The 22106-nt window shown below is 43.9% G+C and overlaps 1 protein-coding gene across 1 annotated transcript in view; it reads left to right on the top strand.

The window, feature by feature from the left end:
• Window positions 1-22106, top strand: part of DOCK1 (dedicator of cytokinesis 1) — a 523683-nt gene that overhangs the window by 8623 nt on the left and 492954 nt on the right. The window contains exons 6-11 of the mRNA XM_027855939.1: window positions 5065-5200; window positions 5435-5592; window positions 9019-9100; window positions 9586-9721; window positions 14134-14206; window positions 18045-18187. Coding sequence (XP_027711740.1) covers window positions 5065-5200; window positions 5435-5592; window positions 9019-9100; window positions 9586-9721; window positions 14134-14206; window positions 18045-18187 — 728 coding nt within the window. The remainder of the gene's footprint in view (window positions 1-5064; window positions 5201-5434; window positions 5593-9018; window positions 9101-9585; window positions 9722-14133; window positions 14207-18044; window positions 18188-22106) is intronic.

Below are 22106 nucleotides of genomic sequence, written 5' to 3'. Positions count from 1 at the left end.
CCCAATGCCTCCCCAAGTAGAGTCCTAAATCATGACGAGGAGATACAGTTGAGTACAACCAGCCAGCGCATCGTCTCTCTCTGAAAATGAATGCCCCATTCTACCCCAAGAGGCCACTACCTCTCATGAGTGCGTCCCAGTCAGTTTTCTGAAGTCGCAGATGGTCACTGCATGGATCAGAATTCTGGAGTTCTTCATTGTTACTTTCTTCTGCATTATTTTGTTAACTACATTATCCAGTTTAAATTATTTTAGTCTTACTGGATGACAACCACTATTGGGAGGAACATGATGATAGTGGGCACGGTGTTGAAGCTGGAGTCAGGAGACCTTGGTTCAAATTAGGGTTCTGCCACTTGCCGCTTGTGTGGGCAAGTTGCTGAGCCTCCTTGGGCCTCAGTTGCCCCATCTGTGAAATGAGGGAGATGAACTAGATGAGGTTTCTTTTGGCTTTAGAGATGAGTCAGCAGGAGATACCTTGGCTGTAAAAGCTAATGCCATCTTGAGCTGTGCTAAAAGGGACAGAATTTCCGTTAACAGGGAGGATATTCCACTGGACTTGCCCCTTGTTAGAGCCCACCTGGAGTGTTGGGTTTAGTTCTGACTACTGTGATTTCAAAAGGTCAGTGATAAGGTGGAGAGTGTCCCAAGGAGGACTGCCATCTTGGCGAGGGCTGTGAGACTGATTCATAGGAAGATGGGTTGAAGCTTCAGGGCATGTTTAAGCTGGAGAGGAGAGGACTTTTGGGGGGTAGGGGAGATGTGAGATCCATCTTTAAGTCTTAGAAGGGCTGTCATATGGAGAAGTGACTAGCCATGTCCTACTTGTCCCTCAAGGGTGAAACCTGGGCCAATGAGGGGAGGTTGCCAAAAAGGTCAATTTAGGCTTGATGTCCTAACACTGACAGACATCCCAAAGGGAATGTGCTGCTTAAAGAGATGGCGGGTTCCCCTCTTTGGACGCTTCAAGCAGCTGCTGAACTGATAGTTTTTGGGGAGATATAAGTGGGAATTCCTTTTGTGTGTGAGTTAGATGAGACAGCCACCAAGGTCCCTTTCAGCTCTCAGTTCTGTGATTCTCTAATCTTTGATCCGTATGAATTTCTTCTTTTGAAAGTGGCTTGTTTGCATCCTCAAATCTCATATTCATTGGACCTGGACTGATTGAACCTGGAAATCTGGAGTTCAGTCATTCTTTCTTCTTGTGAGAGGGCCTGTCGGCTCAAGAAGAAAGCTGGTCTCTAGTATTTACTAGTAGTTGCTCTAAACTCCATGCAGGAAAGTATTTTATATTGTCATGACTATGGAGTCACTTGGAAGCTTGCTGGATGGATCTGTGAAGTTATTTGTGTGAAACTTGTATAGAAAATGTCCCCCTTGCACAGGGCCAGATTTTCTGGGCCTGGATGTTATTTTCTCTTGGTATATATAACATGCTTTGTGCTTGCACTCTGAGAACACCTGCTTAATTTGACTGAGGGCGGCAGCCAAAGTGTCTTATGTAGTGGCATAATCCTGTTACCGACGGAAGGAGGTGAAGATTCAATAAAAAAGCCTTCTGGGAGGCATCCTGTTCCCACAGACTGTTGGGTCAGCAGTACAACGCTGACCCAGGGGATGGCAGATGGCAGTCCCTCCAGGATCCACCCAGAACTTGGACTGTTCCATTTTCTGGAGATAACCTGAAGAGGAAAGTCAGAAAAAATGTGGCTGTGGTTCCAGGATGGTGATGGTGGTGATGATGTCTTTATCCTCTCCCTCATTATTATCATCACCCATTGATTTATTCCTGTAAAGTTTGCTTAGTACTTTACATGTTCTCATTTGAGCCCATGAGGCTGGGGTGACTGTTTCAATAATCTTTATTTTACTGATGAACAAACTGATATTTAGAGAGATGAGGTGATTTTCCTCAAATGGCTTTGTCTTTATTTTGGATCAGTTTTGTCTGGGAGGCAGTGAGGCATAGTGGACAGAGATCTGGCCTGGAAGTCAGGGAGCCCTGGGTTCAAGTTCTGCCACTGACACATCCTGACTGTGTGATTTGGGCAGGTCGCTTTCTCTCTGCATGCTCCAGGCAGCTGTCTCAGACTATACCTTTTAGTGTAGGTGCTGAGCTGCCTCGGTGGATGAGATTTCTTCACTGTAATTTCCCTGCACAAATGAGACAATACAAAAGGAAAAGGACCTACATTTGCAAAAGTATTTATGGCAGCCCTTTTGTGGTTGCAAAATATTGGAAATTGAAGGGATCCCCATCCATTGGGGAATGGTTGAACACGCTGTGGTCTATGAATGTAATGGAATACTATTGTGCTATAAGAAATGATGAGCAGGCGAATTTCAGAAAAACCTGGAAGGAATTATATGAACTGATGCAAAGGGAAATGAGCAGAACCAGGAAAACACTATGTATGGTATCAGCAACATTTTGTGATGATCAACTATGAATGACTCAGCTCTTCTCAGGCACACAGTGATCTAAGACAAGTCCAAAGGACTCATGAGGGAAAATGCTATCCACATCCAGATAAAGAACTGCTGGACTCAGAGTATAGATCGAAGCATACTTTTTTCACTTACTTTATTCTTTTTCATGGTTTTTTTTCCTTTTGATCTGTTTCTTCTTTTTAAATTCTGACTAATAAGGAAATACATTTTACATGGTAGCACATATATAGCCTGTATCAAATTGCCTACCATTTTAGGAAGAGGGAAGGGGAGCGAGGAAGGGAGAAAAATTTGGAACTCAAAATCTGGAAAAATGAATGCTCAAAAGTGTCTTGACACGTAATTGGGAAAAACAATACTAATATGTTAAAAAAAAAACAACAAATGGGACGATATATAAAACTAATTCTCCTTGGCAAACCTGAAAGCACTATCCAATTACTAGCTCTTCCTATCATTCTTATTAGGATCTGATCCAATGATCCAAAAGTATCTTATGTCTTACTATGAGTATGTGTTACCTGATAGACCATAAGTTCTTTGAGGGCAGGGGCAGTTTGATTCATTTTATTTGTATTTCCATCATTGAGCACGTGACTGTCATACAACAGGGGCTCAATGATTGCTTGCCTGATGGACAGATTGCCCAGCTAGAAATCGTCAGAAGCAGAATGGTTTTCCACACTCTGTGGTCAGCTCTCTGTGCACTGTCACACTGTCTCTCTGCACGCAGATGGAAAATGTCTGGTCCTGAGAGCATCCTGGGGCCCTCTGGGCTGTGACTCCAGCCAGTGGTGGTTAAAGGAAGGGTACAGATCCTGGCTCTCGAGTTAGAGGTTCTAATCCCTTCTCCTTTTGTTCCTGGTGTGATCTTGGACAAGTCATTTTCCTCCGGGTTGGACTGGATGGTCTCAGGGGTCCCTTGCTGCTCTAAATCTGAGACCCGCTCATGACCCCCGAGGGTCTTTTCTGCCTTGAAAGCCCTGGGATTCTAGTGTGTTTCCACCATTTTGTACAGACATGGATTAGGACAGAAAATGAAAAGGACCAACCCCCAGCCCAAAGCTTGATTGGGGAGAGGGGAGTCTGTGAGGCTGCTTCATGACCTGGCATTCTGAGCATTACCCAAAGATGTTCCGAGGATTTAAGGCAGGATTTCTCGACGGGAAACGTTTGCTCACGAGGCAGCTTTGCCCTCCAGGTGATGCCCATACCTGTCCCTTATTCTTCACGAGCAGGGGCATGTTCCCAGTGGTTATGAAAAGATAACATTAATTCCAGTAATTGCCTTGCAAATACTGCTGTGGCTCAGTAATCGCTGTTTAAATACTAATACGTGTTAAACATGTGTCAAGACTTTTCTCTGGGTTAGGCCTATAAACTCTCGGTGAAAGGAACTCTCCTGTCTGCTTGTACAGATGGATTTTTTGAGAGTGAAACTTAAAGAAACAAACAAACAAAAAAACCCAAAAAACATAAAAACCACCAACATCCAAAACAAAAAACAAACAAAAACCTAAACCAGTCTCATCATTATCCAGAAAGTTATCATTATATTTTTATTTTCAATCTCCATTTCAAATTGCTCTATCTTTTGCCTTAATGTATCTGAGACAATATATGTAAGATAGTCTATAATGTAAATTTCAGTTACTAACATAGGAAAGCCCAATGACAAAAGCCAATTTCTGTTGATTTATTGATTGTAGGATCAAAAGTTACCTAATCAGGTTGGGAATTTCTGGTTAATCTGCTCCCCTAGATGTTATGTGGATGTTATTAACTAAGTTTAAATGTTTTATTTTTCACTTTAATTAAAAAAAGAAAAAACTGAACCTGTGATTTCATCAGTATAGGGACCTGCCAGTGAGGAAAGTACTATTCCTGTTGCTGGCTGGTTGCCACCAAACAGAACTCCAGCTGTAGGATACTGGATTTTGTTGTGGGATTCCTAAATGCTGCCGACATTTTATGTTGGGCTATGGTGTCTGAGCTTCTGGCCAAGGGGCAGGCTAAAGTCTTTCTGGATGACTGACAATTTGATGTCAGAGGAGGGACTGAAGTCAGTCTTCTGGACTCCCAGGTTGGCCTTCACTCCACTGTGCCCATTTATTCAGAACCATTTTGAAATGCTTATCTAACTTCTTACATATTCTGGTGGGTGCCTTCTGTTTTTGTGTTGAGGTCTTGTACTGATATGCTTACAAACTCCACGGAGGCCTTTTTTATCACAAAGCCAAACACTTAAGTAAAAGACACGGATCCAGCAAACCTGGTGCAGCCCTAGCCTTCTGCCTTTCTATAGAGAGGAGAGATGGATATTTCATTTTTTTTATAATGATTTTTAAAATAGAGTCTGGGGGATCTGATATGCTTCCTTGCAGGGGGAAAATGTTTATTGAAATGATACTAAGGTTTAGGCTGGATCTTTTTTTTTTTTTAAGAATGGAATGCCTTTTGAGTTAATGAAAAACTGTTCAATGAAACGAGTTCTGGGTCTATGGAGCCCGCCAGATTTCTCTGGTGATGCTATGTGTCTCATGGTTGGTTCTAGTGCAGCATGCCGACTGAATACCCTCTTCAGGATGTATCGGTGAATTTTTCTTATTGTAGAGTTCTGGATTTGGACCTGGTTGTCCGAGATGAAGATGGAAACATTTTAGACCCTGAGCAGACCAGTACCATAAGCCTCTTCCGAGCTCATGAAATTGCCTCCAAGCAAGTAGAAGAAAGATTGCGAGAAGAAAAGGTGGGTTGGCTGCACACCTCATGAAAGGGTGACCTCCTCTACGGATGTGTCATTTTCTTTGAAGGATTTGTGTTCTTCAGAAGACATGTTTAGCATAAATTTGAAGTATTTGTCCTTTTGGTCACTGGGTGGGAATTCCACGGGCTGCATCCTTTATAATCTCTCAGCTTAATTTGGGAGCTCTTGAGATGGGTTGCTTATTCTCCTCTCTTCCCCTTCTGTCCCCCATCATAGTCTCAAAGGCAGAACATCGATATTAACAGACAAGCCAAGTTTGCTGCCACCCCCTCATTTGCTTTATTGGTCAATTTGAAGAATGTTGTTTGTAAGATTGGAGAAGATGCAGAGGTGCTCATGTCTCTCTATGATCCTGTGGAATCCAAGTTCATCAGGTGGGTGACTCTCCCTGGCCACCATCTTGGGTGTGCATGGGATCTGTGGTATATGGAGAGCCCTCACTGCGCTGGTTTCACCAGTGCCTGGGAAACTAAACTCACCAAAAAACATTAAGGAAGATGTTGAAGTAGAGACGAATCTGGATAATTCTATTTTATTGCCTTTGGAACTTCATTGATACCCAGTGCACTCTCCCAGACTAAGGGCACCACACCATTCTTATAATCTGGGAAGGCTGGAATATTACATCTATAGAGTAGATCATTTTTGGGCTGGTTCCTGCCAGCCCATCTTGGAGAAGGCTGTGTGGTATAGTGGACAGCACATTATGCTTGCAATCACGGAAGAACCAGATTTACATCCCACCTTTGAGCATTACTAGCTGGGTAACCATGAACATGTCACTTAATCTCTGTGCCTCTGTGTTCTCATCTGTAATATGGGTATACCACCTGTAGTAATAGGTAATAATAGGTATACTACTCAACAAACCAAAGGACATTATGGAAAAGGAGCTGTTACGGGAAGGCATTTTTGAATGGTAAAGCACAATTTAAATATTCATAGGCTTATAGGCTTAGAGCTAGAAGGGACCAGTCCCTTCATTTTACAGATGAGGAAACTGAGAACTTAATTGACTTGCATAGGGTCACACAGCATGTATCTGAGGCAGGATTTGGGCCCAAATCTCCCTGACTCCAGCGCTGTGAGCTCCATGTTCCTGCGTGCACTCCAGGCTTTTCAGAAAGTTCTTTTGTTCTTTTTAAACTTTAAACCTTGGAAACTTAGCTTGTAGGTTTGCTTGAAATCCAGCAGACTTCAAACACTAACTGGATGTGAATGATTTTTCTCATCTCATTCTTGCCATCTTCTCTTCAATGGAATTTAGATGGAAAGTGTCTTATGACAAGTTGCTATCCCACAGTTAATTATTCTTTTGCATTTGATGTTTGGCGACCTTGCCCTGATGGAAAAAATGATGACTTTTTGCAAAGAAATGAGAAGTTTTGCGGTGCAGGGTCCTCTTTGGCTCACTGAGGATCTCTTTGGGGCCCCTCTAAGAATGAGCAAGATGTTGAGGATGGAATGAACGTTGTCAACCCAGCCCCGCAGGATTTTGACTTAGGACAAATCTGATCCTGATAGGAACAGCCTGGAGTTTTCTTTGGCTTTAGGCCTGCCAGGCATAGGGCGTGGTTTACCATCTTGCTCATGTTAGCCGTTTTTCATTTATCCTCAGATCTAACATAATGTTGATAATGATGTTAAGTGATAGTTGGATTACGTAGTTGTTAATAGGTTTGGTTTGGAACAACTAGGGGTAGGGCCTCAAACCCTACCTTCTGAAGACCCTGGGCAGATAGAAAACATGACAGATGGCAGAAATCCAGTGCTTTATGTTCTTCATTTAAAAAAATATATTTTTTCTCAATAACATATAAAAACAATTTCTTAACATTTGTTTTTTTTAAATTGTGAATTCCAAATTATCTTCCTCCTTCCCCTCCCCCCTCCTTGTTCTAAAGTTGCCTTCTGGCAAACAGTTTGATGTGGGTTATATGTGCTTAGTCATGCAAAATATATTTCCATGTTTTAGTCATATTGTGAAAGAAAACACAGACCAAAAGAAAAAGAAAAAGAAAAAGAAAGTAAAAAAAAAAGTGTGCTTTGATTTGCATTCAGACTCCATCCGTTCTTTCTCTGGACGTGGGTAGCATTTTTCATCGTAAGGTTTAAGCTCTCCCCGCAACCATCCTATCTTCTCCATCCACAGCAAGATCTCCTCCATTTGAGATCATTCACTGCATTCTGCCTCTCCCTTTCGCCTTTTCCCAGTGCATTCTTTTTTCTCACCCCTTAATTTTATTTTTTTAGATATCATCCCATAATATTTAACTCGCACCTATGTCTTTTATGTATACTCTTTCTAACTGCTTTAATAATGACAAAGTTCTTAGGAGTTGCAAGTACCATTTTCCCATGTAGGAATGTAAAGAATTTAATCTTGTTGAATCCCTTATAATTTCTCTTTCCTCTCTACCTTTTTATGATTCTCTTGAGTCTTGTATTTAAAAGTCAGATTTTCTATGAAGTTCTGGTCTTTTCATCAAGAATGCTTGCAAGTCCTCTGTTTCATTGAGTGTTAATTTTTTTCTCTGAAGGATTATACCCAGTTTTGCAGTGTAGGGGATTCTTGGTTGTAATTCTAGCTCCTTTGCCCCCAAGAATATCATATTCCAAGCCCTCCTATCCTTTAATGTAAAAGCTGCTAAATCTTTTGTTGTCCTGATTGTGGCTCCATGATATTTGAATTGTTCTTTTCTGGCTGCTTGCAACATTTTCTCCTAAACCTGGGAGCTCTGAAATTTGGCTGTAACATTCCTGGGAGTTCCCATTTTGGGATCTTTTTCAGGAGGTGATTGACAGATTCTTTCAATTTCTATTTTACCCTCTGGTTCTAGAACACCAGGGCAGTTTTCCTTGATAATTTCTTGAAAGAGGATGTGATGTCTAGGCTGTTTTTTGGTCATGGCTTTCAGGTAGTCTAATAATTCTTAAATTACTTCTCCTTCATGTATTTTCCAGGTCTGTTTTTTGTTTTTTGTTTTTTGTTTTTTTTTTTCCAGTGGGATATTTCACATTTTCTTCTATTTTTTCATTTTTAAAAATTTTGTTTTCTTTCTTGATTTCTCATAAAGTCCTTGGCTTCCATTTGCTCAGTTCTAAATTTTAAGGAATTATTTTCTTCAGGGAGCTTTCAGACCTCCTTTTCCATTTGGCCAATTCAGCTTTTTAAGAGTTTTTCTCTTTCATGAATTTCTGTGTCTCTTTTTATCATTTGTCCTATTTTATTTTTGAGGTTTCATTTTCATCAGCATTTTTTGGTGCTTCTTTTACCAAGCTGTTGATCCATTTTTCATGGTTTCCTTACATCACTCATATTGCTTTTCAGAGTTTTTTCTCTACCTCTCTTATTTGATTTTTAAAGTCCTTTTTGAGCTCTTCCAGCTGCAGTGGACTGAACTCCACTCTCACCCTGGTGTGACAGACCATCCTGCCAACTTTCTAAATTGCCTTGGGCTGGAAAATTGTTTCACTTTGTCCTTTTGAGGGTTCTGGCATTCCAGCGTTTGTTTTGAGGTGTTATTTAAGAGTGTTTTGAGGGAGGTTTGGAGGAACTCAGGTGAGGCCCTGCATTTTCCCCCTATCACTATGGCCTTGCCATTCTTTTTTTTGTACTCTTTTCTGAAAAGGATTGTTAACTTGGGATTTTGACACTGTTTTAATGGTATTTGGAAACTCGGGCCGTTCGGCACCTACTGTCAACTTGCTCTGTGATAGGCAAATTGATATGAAATATTGCGTTGATCCCATATTCGATGATGGAAATGTATTTACTTTTCTTTCTTTTTTTTTTCTAGTGAAAACTATCTGGTTCGTTGGTCAAGTTCAGGTTTACCCAAAGACATAGACAGATTACATAATTTGCGAGCAGTATTCACTGTAAGTATATCTGTGTCTTTCAGAAAAATTAATCCTCTATTCTAACCTGATTAGTCCTTCGCGTTCACTCTCCCCTCCCCCAAAATATGTCCAGAATTTGGGGTTAGAGTTAGGAGTGGGAAGATCTTGTGCTAATTACATTACCATTAATATGGTAATGGTCTTAATACCATTAACATTAATATTTGTTATATTATCAGTCCTAATGCAATTTCTCAGAAATACCAATTCTCATCTGGGGAGCAGAGAAAGCCTTCCCTGGGGACAGTGGAGCCAGTCTCTTGGAGTTCTGTATTCTCTGTCCAATAGGAATAGATTATTCTTCCCCTGATACTTTTGTGTGATCCTTGTGTGAATAACTTATTCAGATGCTAGAAATAGTTAGGGGAAAAGAATAGGGATTCATCTTCTTAGCTGACCATTGCAATTGAAGCTCAGTTGAATGATGGCTCTCCAGAATAATTTACAGAAATTTATCTTTCCAGGACCTTGGCAGCAAAGATCTGAAAAGGGAAAAGATTAGCTTCGTCTGCCAAATCGTCAGGGTTGGGCGGATGGAGCTTCGAGACAACCACACGCGCAAGCTCACCTCCGGCTTACGGCGACCTTTTGGCGTCGCGGGTATGATTTTGGTCCTCTCTTCTCTTTACTGGTCTCCCGTTGTCAGAATCCCCTGGAAATGAGAACTTTGATATTGCTTGTTGGGCGATGGACAGTTTTGGGTTCTCCTGCCTTTCTGAGAAAGGCGGAAATCATTTGAGGCTTTTCAGTTGGAAGTTTGTCCCTGGCCCTGGGTGTTCAAGATTGGGAGACTTGAAACCTAAATCACCCTTTGGATTTTTAAAGTTGATGGTGTCCATCCTGGGAAGACACTGACCTACATTTTAAACCAGTGTGAAATCAGGTCAGTAGCAGGGTTTGAGTAGCCGGGTGTCGGTGATTGATTGAGTGGTGAATATATGGAGGCCACAGGAAGAGGGGCAAATTATTCACTGTAGACAAGGCACCTCCCCAGAGGCGGTCAAGGAGAAATAGATTGGTTTTATTTGTGGGCAGTTTCTATGATAATTGAGAGAGGGGCGGGGAGTGGGGAGAGGATTTAGCTGGTAAAATAAGCTTTGGAGTGAATGCAGGTAGCTCATTCTCCCTGAATTCTGGAGTGTGTGTGTGTGTGTGTGTGTGTGTGTGTGTGTGTGTGTACGTGTACATGCATGTGTTTGTTGTTTGCTGACATGATGATATCCAGTGATGGTCTATTTAGCAGAATTTCTACCATAGATTGGAAAGCACCCAGGGCAGAGAAGGCCCTGCAGGCAACACTGTTGGGACTTGGGATTAAATAATTCCTTTGATCCTTGACCTTTGTACAGAAAGGTTGATCTTCCTATGGCCCATTTTTAGAAACACCGAGAGGCAGCATGGTCCAATGAATAGAATATTTGTCTTAGAGGCAGGAACCTGGGTTTGCATCCTGCCTGTGACATAGACCAGCTGTGTGACCCTGAGCAAGTCACTTAATGACCCTGAGCCTTAGACGATGTCATTGGGCTTATATTCTAAGTTTATTGCCAAATCAGTGGACATTATTCATTTCTCTTCCTTCTTCTCTTCTCTCTAGTATTGGACCCCGATGATTAACCTCTCCCTGGATACTCCTGTCCTCTCTTAAGTTTCCATAGTATTTCTCTTCCTACCTGTCTGACTGCTTCTTCTGAGTCTTCTTGGCTGAATCATCATTTACATCAGACTTTTTAACTGTGGAGATTCCTCAGGGCTCTTACTGGGTCTTCTCTTTCTGTGGTCTCTTTCTTGGTGATCTCATCTACTCTGAAGAGTTTAATTGGTATCTCTACCCTGGTGGCCGCCTTGATCCATGTATATAGATTCCTGGTCTCTCTCTGGAGTTCCACCTGTTAGATTGGTTTACCTGGATGTCCCGTAGACATCTCAACCTCAATATGGCCCCAAGCAAGCTTGTTATCTTTCTCTCCAAACCCGCCCCTCCTCTAGCCTTTCCTATGTCTAGTGATAGACCATCCTTCTGGTCACCCAGGTTTGCAGTCATGGCCTTATTCTCAACTCCTTTCTCTCCCTCACTTCCAATAACTCGCCAGTTACCAAATCTTGTAGGTTCTGCCTTCTGATCGTCTCTCTTCTCTGCCCCCTTCCCTCTACTCACCCCCCAGGCACCCCACTTCAGGTCCTTATCACGTTTCATGCCGTTGTCTCCTACTTGGTCCTCCCATCTCCACTCCTTCCTTTACAGTTGCTGCTTCCATGTGCCTAACGTGCATTGCTCACTGTGGCATGACGGGGACTTGGAGGCCTTGTAGTCTAGCCCCTCCCCGCCATTTTACAGAGAAGGGACCTGAGGTCCCCAAACGTAGAGTGACTTGACCAAGGTGTCGCAGGGAGGCAGATTCAGAAGGTGGATTTGCACCCGGGTCCTCTGACTCTGAACCCTTTCCATTGCATCCCACCCCAAATGTCCATTTGGATAAATTTAGATTCCTGTGAGGTGAGCAGATTCTCCGGGAGGGGAATTTGGTTAGAAAGGTAAGAAGGTCGTGCCGGTTCTGGAGAATGGTGAGGACACGGAGAGGCCGTGGCTCGTCCGTGGGGAAGGGGGTGTTGAGAACAGAAACATCTCTTTGTTTCAGAGCCCAGCTGGCCCAAGCCAGCGGCGAGATCCAATTATTCTGCCTCCCAGACGAGCTGCAGCCACTTTCTGTTCTGAGATCTGGGACGTGGAGGCGCCCAAAGCCTTTGGGGATGGCACAGACGGATGCAGCCTTTGGAATGGCCTTGCCTGCCTGTGTCCCTGAGGATCCCCGAGATCCCGGGCCTCCCGTCTGCCTGGGCTGAGTCCTGTGGGTGGCCTTTTAGAGCTCTTATGTACTGGGAGGCTTCGGGCCCTTAGGCTGGGTCTCAGAATCCTTGCAATCTCCAGAATCAGCACCACAAACGTCTGAGCTCCCTGGTGAGAGATAACTGGTTACTGCCATGTGTTAGAGGCATGTCGTTGATGGGCTCAAGACCTCTTCTCTGCAGTCTGCTTGTCTTTTAACATTTTCTTCTTAGACCTTTACTTTGTTGTCAGGAGGAGCTGATAATGTGCCCTTTTTCGAGTTATGTCAGTCAATGTCTCTGAGCCTCAATTTTCTCATGTATAAAATGGGAATGTTAAGGACACCCCCCCCACACACAGGATAGCTGTGAAAATCAACTTGATTAGGAATCCGTTCATAAGCATTTATTAAATGCCTACTGTGTGCCAGGCACTGTGCTAAGCACTGAGGATACAAAAAAGGCAAAGGATAGTCCCTGCCCTCAAGGAGCTTACAGTCAAACGAGGGAGACAACGTACAAACATATAAACAAGCGCAAAATAAAGAGAAATAATTAACAGAGGGAAGACGCTAGAATTAAGAGGGGTTGGAGGAAGAGATCATGAAATAATTAGCTGCACGAGGTGCCGAGTAACCCCTTGGTATAAGGCATAAAGGTTCAGCCTCAGTATAGAAGTGCGTCATCTCCTTCACACTGATGAGGTTACAAGTGTACGTCACCCCCCCCATGTGTATGTATGTATGTATGTGTTTACATTGATGTATGCTTATGTATGTATACTATATGCGCGTCTTTGATATTTTTGAGATAAAGATATTTGACAATAGATACCCACGTATCTGTAAATATATAGATATCTGTATCTATACATAGACATTTATGCATACATCTGTATAAATGTCAGCTATTAGTCTAATAATTAAATTTTCCAGCTTGAAAGCCACCTTTGCGGTCCTATGGTTGAATCAGCACAGCTCCTTAAAGTGTACGTGATTAGAACTCCCATTGCTCCTTCTCTGTAAGGTACTTTGAGGTTGATTGCGTAAATGCATTTGAAAAGATTTTGAATCTGGTGATATGTGTCCCAGGATCTTGTTGGATGAGTTTGGACCGTGGGAGGGCTGCCTAGTTTTCTATGTGGTAGAGTGAACGGGTCTTCTATTTTTCGCCAACAATTCCAAGTATGTAAGTGCCCACACCTAAAGGGAGTAAAATCTCTTTGGGAAATCCCAATGGAAATGGTGGTTGAGTATTTTGTTGCATCATCATTTGAGGTATGGCCATTGGAGAAAAAATCAAGTTTGGAGCAAGATTTTGGGTTAAAAAAGCTTTGGAGAGAAAAAATGTTCCTAAATGACAGACTATGTAAATAACCCCTTTCTGCTTATCTGTTTTAGATATATCTCAGGGTTTGGTTGCTGATCAAATTTCAGTTCAGGGCTTCTGGGAAGGGCAAGAATAAAGAGAGATGTTCTACACAGGGACCGGAGAATGACCTTCAGTTGACCTTGAATCGGGCATTGGGCTGGGTGGTACAGTGAGGACTTAGCTTTACATGATGCCCTGATGAGAGATCCTGGTATGAGGCGTATGAATGTGAGCATGAGTGGGTCTTGTGCCCGGTCTTTGCAGGGATCACCTGTGTCAAAGGGATGGACTGTGGAGAGAGGCGCTCCCATTCTTGGGGAAGCAGAGAGCTATGTAGAGCCTGGGAGTAATTGCCCAGCTGATTAAGTGACTTCTTTCATTGGATGTAGCTCTGACCTGCCCAGCAAGGTCCTTTTACAGATTGTTGGGTTTATTACTTTCAGAAACCTTCGGAAGCCATTTGTAGCTATCTCACAGTTGTTTGTGAGGATCCCATGAGAGTGCACAAGGTTCCCAGAGGACTTACTGGCATTTTAAACTATTTAGAGCTAGAAGTTTGAAGTGTGCCTCTTAAAGCTAACAACTTCACTAAGACTTGTGGAGGCCGATTCCTTGGCAAACCTTAAAATACCATAGTAATGTTGGTGGTGGTTGTTGGTGGTGTCTTTAAACTATCTTGGCTTGGCTTGGGAAATGTCTGAGCTGGAGTGTGGTAAGTCAGACATAAAGATTCTCTTTGATGGGGTGAAGGATATGTGGGTGACTCAGAACCATAGATAAATATTTAAACGGCTTTTCCTCTTTTTTTGTTGTAGTGATGGATGTCACCGATATAATCAATGGGAAAGTAGATGATGAAGATAAGCAGCATTTCATTCCATTTCAGCCGTAAGTATGGCACTAAGATAGTGCCTGGCAGCATGACTTGGGGGAGGGGGAGGGCGAGGGCAAGGCCTCTTTGTTATGTCAACCTTCAAGTTAGCTCCAGGAACCGGTCTTACAAAGCCAGTTATCTAATAGTGAAAAAGGCCAATTTATTCCTATGTGCATGCCATATGTGTTTTTCTACCAAAAATTTACTTTTATATAGAGGATATAAATAGCAGAGCTTTTGTATTCGCAGGGCTTAGCACAGGGCTTGGTTCAGAGTATATGCTTAATAAATGCTTTTTCATTCATTCATTCATTCATTCACTCATTCATTTATTTGTAGGTGCTACAGAGGGTTGTCCCCTTATATCTCTGCTCTTTCTCTAATTGGGTGGAGACAGTGTCACTTAGGTGATGTGGGAAGACTTGAGTGATGGTTCCTTTCATCCTAGGCATAGTTGTGTCTCAATGTATATAATTAATGTTTTCCAAAAATGCTGTGTAAATGTGATTCTTTGACTTAAAATATACCATAGGAGTTTAGTTCTCTTTTTATAAAATAATCCACCTGGCCACTCACCGTCAAGGACCTTGCTCCGTGGCTCATTATTTTGTTCGGTGGCAAAACCTTCTGGGGGATGCGTAAATACCCCCTCAGTGCTCCCTTCTGTAAGTTCTTAAGGTGCTCTTTCCCTGCATTCGATGCTGTTCTGTTGGTACCTGGTTCTGACCATAAATCCCCTTGGGGGAAACAAGGAGCAGTGTGGAATCTTTAGAAAGCTTTGTGTCAGTAGTGATGGGAGCTAAAGAGTGATTTGTTAATAAATTCTGGGGGAAGAATTAAAAAGAAGAATTGGGCCTATTTCCTTGGAGAATTGAAATGGAAGGGCATGCTGGGAGTATTCAGAGGTTAGTGCTTGGCACACCTTGTATTCCGCCTAGGATAGGAAGAGAAAAACCAAGATGGCAGCCGTTGGCTTAGCTAGACATGTTGGCTGATCGTTGTACCCTAGAACTCGGCCTCTTCTCATGAAGGTCAGGGCTCATTGGGCCAGGATTTGTTGAAAACATCTGTCCCTCACTACTGACCCTGGGTTTTATAAGTTCTACAAGGCAAAGACCTGTTCTGAATTACTCGAGTAATTTAAGTCTTGTTCCTTCTGGTAATTTTACCTCCTGGGAACTTAAATGGAACAATGGAAAGAACATTCCAGTGGGAGGCATGCCTGGAGTCCATTCCAGTGCTTAAAGATCTGGGAGTCCTTGGGCACATTGTTGATTGATTCTGTCTTGGCCTCATTTATTTCATCTGTAAACTGGGGACGTGAATACCATGCCTGTTTGGCAAGCAGGAAGGTAGGACCAAATGATGTTTGGTTAGGGCCGCCTTCAAACTCTCTAGGATCTGTGATTCTCTCCTTTTCAGAAAGGAGAGGCTTATGTTTGGAATCAAGAATCAAGGGGAAAAAAGCCATTTGTTATATAATTTATAACTCACCTTCATCATTAGTCCATCTATTTAGGGAAGAAAGCCATTCTGTTGGACGTGTGACACAGGTATGTGTTTTTAGGAACAACACCTAGTGAAAAGTGATGAGGAGGAATACCATTGAGAGGGCACTTGGGGATTTTTGTATATGGGAGGGGATTATCCCATACGATGAGCAGGCAATGGGATGAGAAATAATAACATTTTTCTAAAATTAAAACACGCAAATATTTTCATTTTCTTTAATGTTATTTGTTACAGTATTCTCTGAGTCCCTTGATGACTTGACAGTGACTTAATATAATATTAATCTGAAATAATTTATCGGTAAAATCAGTTGGAGAAACTCAGGCTAAGAAAGGGAAGTGATATTGTTGGAGGCTAGTGATTAATTTCAGAATAAGTCCGTTTCAAGGAAGATGATAGATTCTATTAAGCACCTACCTAATGGCCCAGTTTACCACAATCTCTTTAGCAAAGTGTCCCATTTTCACCACGTTGGATGTTAAATCTTTAGTGTAATTTGTGACCCCTTCCCCCAGTGCCTGGTAAATAATACAACACTACAAATAAAAGCTTAACATGATTTTAATAGTAAAACAAGTTCTACGACCAGGTCTTTGTGGAAGGCTTAGATACCGTGCTAATGAAACCATTTTTTAATCCATTAAAACTGATTTATTGCCCCATGGAAGAGATGTCGGGAAGGATGCACCATGTATTTCTTTCTCTTTGCTTATAGTAAATTGAAGCATTCTTCATGGAGGTGATAGTGGTGGCTCGAGCGGCGTTGCACCACCTTCCCCTCTCCGCGATGGGCGTCAGGGTTGTTCCTTCATCATGTGTGGCAGATCTTCTCCCTCTTTTCTCTGTCCACGTGTTGCTGCGCACTGGCTCCCAGCGTCTGTCCAGTTAACTGATCTTGGCAGGGTTGACACGGGAGACTTCAGTGACATTCGCAGACTTTCTTTTTGTCTATAAATGGGTCCACTTTCCTGTTTTTCACACAGAGTGAGCATGTGCTCTTAGGTTAGCCTAGTGCCTTGTATTTGATTATGTTTACCTACACATAGAGTCAGATTCTTGCAGATACGATGGAGGAGAAGACTTTCTATGTTGGAGGTTTTTTTTTGTCTCCAGTGTGTTCTTTTCTTCAAACCATGTGTTCTCTGCTACTTAAAGTGTGTCTAGACATGATTCAAGTTGCAAAAGTCACCCTTGAGTTTCTGTGAAATCACATTCTCTCCTGCCAAGCCCCTTGTGGGTGATAACACAGCGCGCTGGTGGGCCGCTGCTGTCATCTGCTGGTAGCTGTGGTGCGCCATACTGCGTGTGTAGTGTGAGCGTGTGTGCGTGTGTGTGTATGTGCGTGTGCATGCGTGTGTGTGCGCGTTTGCGTGTGTTTGTGTGCGTTTGCGTGTGTGTTTGTACATGTGCATGTGTGTGCTTGTGTGTGCATTGTGCGCAAGTGTTATTGCATGTGCGCACGTATGTTTGTGTGCGTGCGCGTTTGTGTGCATGTGCATGTGTGTGTGTGCGTGTTTGTGTATGCGTATGTATGTGTGTGTAGTGTGTGTTCTTGCATGTGCATGCGTGCATGTGTGGATGCATGTTTGCATGTGTGCGCGCATGCTATTGTGCATGTGTGTATATATGTGTGCATGTTTGTGTCATTGCATGAGCATGTGTACATGTGTGCACGTATGCTTGCGTGCGTGTGTCCGTGTGTATGTGTATGTGTGTGTGTTTGCATGTATTGTGTGTGTTCTTGCACGTGCATGCGTGCGTCTGCGTGCATGTGTATGTGTGTGCGTGTGTATGCACACATATGTGTGTACATGTATTGTGTGCGTTCCCGCAACGCATGTGTGCATGCGTGCACGCATGCTTCTGTGCATTCGCGTGTACATGTGTGTATGTCATTGTGTGCGCATATGTGTGCATGCGCATGTGTGTGCGTGCGCATGCACACATGCGTGCACATGCTTTGTGCGCGTTCCCGCACATGCATGTGTGCACGTGTGCATGCGTGTTTCTGTGTGTTTGCGTGTCCGTGTGTGCGTGTGTTATTGTGCGCGCGTGTGTATATGTGTGCATGTGTGTGCGTGCGTGCGTGCGTGCCGGGGTCGAGCGCTTCCTAGGTTGGCTTTGCCTCTCTCGGGCGGGCGGTGTAGGACAGTCCTGACCATGATCTCCCTCTGTCTTTCTTGTTGCTTCTCTGCCTGCCCCTTTGTCCTGCGTTGTCTAATAACCGGCTCTCTGTCACACTCGATGATGACGCTCTCTCGTGTCCCCTTGTCACGGTGACTCGTGACTCTCTGTGCCCCTCTGTCTCCCGCGCTGTCGGTCGTCCCGTGCACGCTCCAGGCTAGCTTTGGACGACGTCATTCGACACAAGCAGCTGAACCTGTCATCCCGTTTTTCACCCAGGGTGGCGGGGGAGAATGATTTCCTGCAGACTGTTATAAACAAAGTGATCGCAGCAAAAGAAGTGAACCACAAGGGACAAGGTGGGTGAATGGCGGCGTGTCCATTAAGAATGAACAGACTTATTAAGAAATTAAATGAAAAACTTTTATTAAAAGTTGGCTTTTTTTTTTCTTTTTTTTGATGAGGCAGTGGGGTTAAGTGACTTGCCCAGGGTCACACAGCTACTAAGTATTATATGTCTGAGGCCAGATTTAAACTCAGATCCTCCTGGCTCCAAGGCCAGAGCTCTATCCATTGCGCCACCTAGCTGCCCCAAAAGTTGACTTTCCTTATCCATGTTCATGTTCCAACTCGTGGGTGCCCAGAAGGGTTCAGGATTCCTTGTTGGCGATGACCATGTAAGCCTAAGATCCTGAGGGTTTGGGAAAATTGGATGGGACTGTGTGGAATGGGGGATGGACAGAGGCTAGAACGACTACAGCATTTAGAGCTACGTACGACCTGATTATAGTGAGTGTAGACTGGGTCCCGAGGAGGGGAGCAGCCTTTGAAGGTGGCTCATATTCATGTGGCCCTTTGAGATTTGCCTTTGTCATCTCACTTGACCCTCATCGCCCTGTGAAGGAGGTGCTCTTATTCTCATTTTGAAGAAAACTGAGGCAGGCAGATCCTAACAGACTTACCCAAAGTAACCCAGCTAGTAAAAAGGGGAGCTGCATTTGAACCCCAAATCCAGCCGGCCTTCTGCTACGCGTGCTGGCTCTGCCCGGCTATCGCCTTCTCTCAAAGTCTTGTGTTTTCAGGATGCCCAGAGCTATTTCAGATATGATGGTAGGGCTCTGGCTCCCAATTATCAAACAATACCGACCCAGCCCCTGGTAGGGGAACCCCAGACGATTTGGGCACTTGGGCATCGTGCTAAGGAGACCCCCTATTCTTTTTGACTGTCCACATCCCCCGCTGACCGGGGAGATGTGTGCGCATGTTCTTGTGGGGTCTCTCTGTTTTATTATGGCCCGCTTTCCATCCCCCTTGGAACGCGGCTCCTGTCACTCAGACCATTGCTCATTTGACTTATGTCACCAGAGCCATGTTGATGTTTCCGCTTCCTTCCCTGTGCTATTATCATTTTTAATCCTCCTGTGACAAGTTGGCCAGCCATTGACCTTCTGCTGAGAGAGGTAATGAATCCATCACCTCTGAGTGGATGACGGTGGTCACTGTGTGTTGATGAGGAGGGATGCCGGAGCATGGCTATTTACTAGTGACGCCCCTCCCCACAACCTTCCCCATAGCAAGAGTCGTCTTCAGGATGTAGACTGAGTCCATGGCATGCTTGAAGCTGGGGAGCTGAGGCTGATCCCCCAACCCTGGTATTGGAACGAATTACCCGATATCCAAGCTTCATTTCATATGGACGATGATGATGTGATAGTAACAGCAGTGCCCTTTCAGAGTTATAACAGTTAACCCAGCGACGTAAAAAGTACCCTCATTTTGATGAGTGTGTCTGTTTTGTGCAAAAAGAAATTGAGGTTCCTAGAGGTGACTTGATTTGTCCAAGGTCATACAATAGCATCAGGGCTTCAAGGTTGTTAGGATTTATGGGAACTGAGGGGTCGATCTTCTCTCAGTGAAAAGCTCCCACCAAAGGCCATCTCTGGTGCCTTGTGGGGCGATAGGAGCCTGATCAGATAGGCGCTCCTAAATGGACTGGCAGGATGAGCCTGGCAAAGTTGGGAGATCCTTCTTGCTAGATGATGGGCCAGCAGAGATGGCGTTTAAGTTACAGCTGACCTTCGAAGCTGTCTGCTGAGGTCTGGGGCCATCTGTGTTGGGGATCACCGATCATGGGTCTGGGGTCTAAGGGATTGCATTGAGAACCACCCAGGAAGGTGGGCCTACTGGCTGCCAGAAGTTAATTCTGAAAGAAGGCCCGAATGGCCTGCTGTTATGTAACTTATTAGTCAGTAGGAGGATGGGTAATGAAGTGCCAGATTCCCTACACTTCCAGGGGTACTTTGTAGTGAGACTGATTGGCAGCTCATTTTCAATGGATCTCTCTTCGCAAGCGCTTGGGTTGCCAATAGTCTGAAATCCATTGGGCGCCATAGTAGCTTGTTGTGTGGATCTTGAAGTGGAAATGGAAGCTGGGTGAGGGCTGTCCTTGGGAGCAGGTTCATGCAGTAGGGCATGGGCTGTGCTCTGACATCCCAGACGGAGCCACAGAGATTTTGGCTGAGAGGATGAGAAGGATACAGGCTTCTGTTAGCAATTCACCCTTCGCCCAGTGATAGGGACCAGCTCCATCATCCCGTATGTAGGTACAGTTTGCTGTGTGTGCACACGTGTGTGCACGCATGTATATAGACACATGTATGTGCAGGCATTATTAATGTTGGAAGAAGGTTTCAAAAGAACACTATTGCCTAAATTGGCCTTGGCCCAGTGCACCAGTGCTACTATCTTAGTTTATCTAGTGATGTACATTATTCCAGAGCCTGTATTTTGCATTTTTCAAAATATTTTAAGTTGGGACACAGCCTCACAACTCTTATTTCTATCCTAAATTATCCTGGAACCTATAATGTCTAAGGACGGTGGGCTTACAAATGCTTCCCAAGAATCTGTCCATAGCATTTGCCAGAAGATTTACTGATACTTTTTCGGTTGTGGATTTTTAAAAAATTGGTCTAGATTTGTAACTTCATAGATTTTTTTGGGAGCACTCTTGGTGTGGAAATGGCCTCTGCTGCTGTAGATGGGCACCTCGTGACTTGCAGTCCTCGAGATGCAGAGGGGTTAAATGTCCCTCACATTCCTGTCTCCACACTCCTATTCTCTGACTCTCCTGGGGTCTCCCAGCCAGTATACATCCGAGGCAGCTCTTGACTATAGGTCTTTCCAAGGGCAGCCTTCCACGGACAGCCTTGGCCCATTGCTGCTTCCTGTGATGGCCGATTGAAAACAAGCCCCCCAAAACCACATGGTGGAAAGTATTCATCTCTGTCTCCTTTCAGGCATTCCTTTTAAATGAAATCTAATTGAGCAGCAAACATAAAGTCTCCCCAGGCCTGCACTATTCCAGTCAAAGGGGACTGAATCTCCCAGATGTTCGATTTCAAATTAAGATGCTGCATTTCCTTATGCTGTTTTCCCCGTTTTCCTTAAAGAGACACATCTTTTTGACATATGGGAGAGGAGATAGCATCCTGTCTGTCATCCTCGTCCCCCAGAAACCAGCAGCGGCAGCCCCTGCCAATTCTGTCTTTATACCTCGCCCCCCAGAAAAGAGTGAACCTTCAAAATAACAAGGGAAGCCGACCAGTGGCGTCAGAACGCCATGACGTTTGGAAACCACCTTCTTCTGGTCTGTTTGTTTCAAACGATGAGCGAGCAATTTGATCCTGCTTCTCCCACGCCGTTGATTACTGGTTTAGAGGCTTTGCTTGTAAAAAAAATTCTGGGCCTGGAGTTAGTATGATCTGGGTTCAAAACCTGCCTTGGGCACCTACCAACTGAATGGTTTTGGCGAAGTCGGCTCGCCTCAGACAGTCTCCGTCAGTGCCCTGGTCTGTGAAATGATGGAATTGGTGAGATGGCCTCCCAGGTCACAGAACCTTATGTCACTCCAGTGACAAATGGGAAAATCGTTTCGGCTCCTCGTTTTCCTCTTCCCAGATCTGGAGTGAGGCTCTTTGCCAAGTTTTAAAGTGTTACTTTACTGCCATCCTCGTCATTATAAATAGAGTTAGGAGTAGCAGCAGCAGTAGTAGCAGTAGTAGCAGCAGTAGTAATAGCAGTAGTAGCAGTAGTAGCAGTAGTAGTAATAGCAACAGTAGTAGCAGTAGTAGTAGTAGTAGTAGTAGTAGTAGTAGTAACAGCAGTAGTAGCAGTTAGTAGTAGCAGCAGCAGCAGCAGCAGTAGTAGTAGTAGTAGTAGTAATAGTAGTAGTAGTAGCAGTAGTAGTAATAGCAGCAGTAGTAGCAGTAGTAGTAG

Source organism: Vombatus ursinus, unplaced genomic scaffold (assembly GCF_900497805.2).
Source record: "Vombatus ursinus unplaced genomic scaffold, bare-nosed wombat genome assembly UNPS02011353.1, whole genome shotgun sequence".
NCBI classification, from domain to species: Eukaryota; Metazoa; Chordata; class Mammalia; order Diprotodontia; family Vombatidae; genus Vombatus; species Vombatus ursinus.
This window is presented reverse-complemented; position numbering and strand designations above follow the sequence as displayed.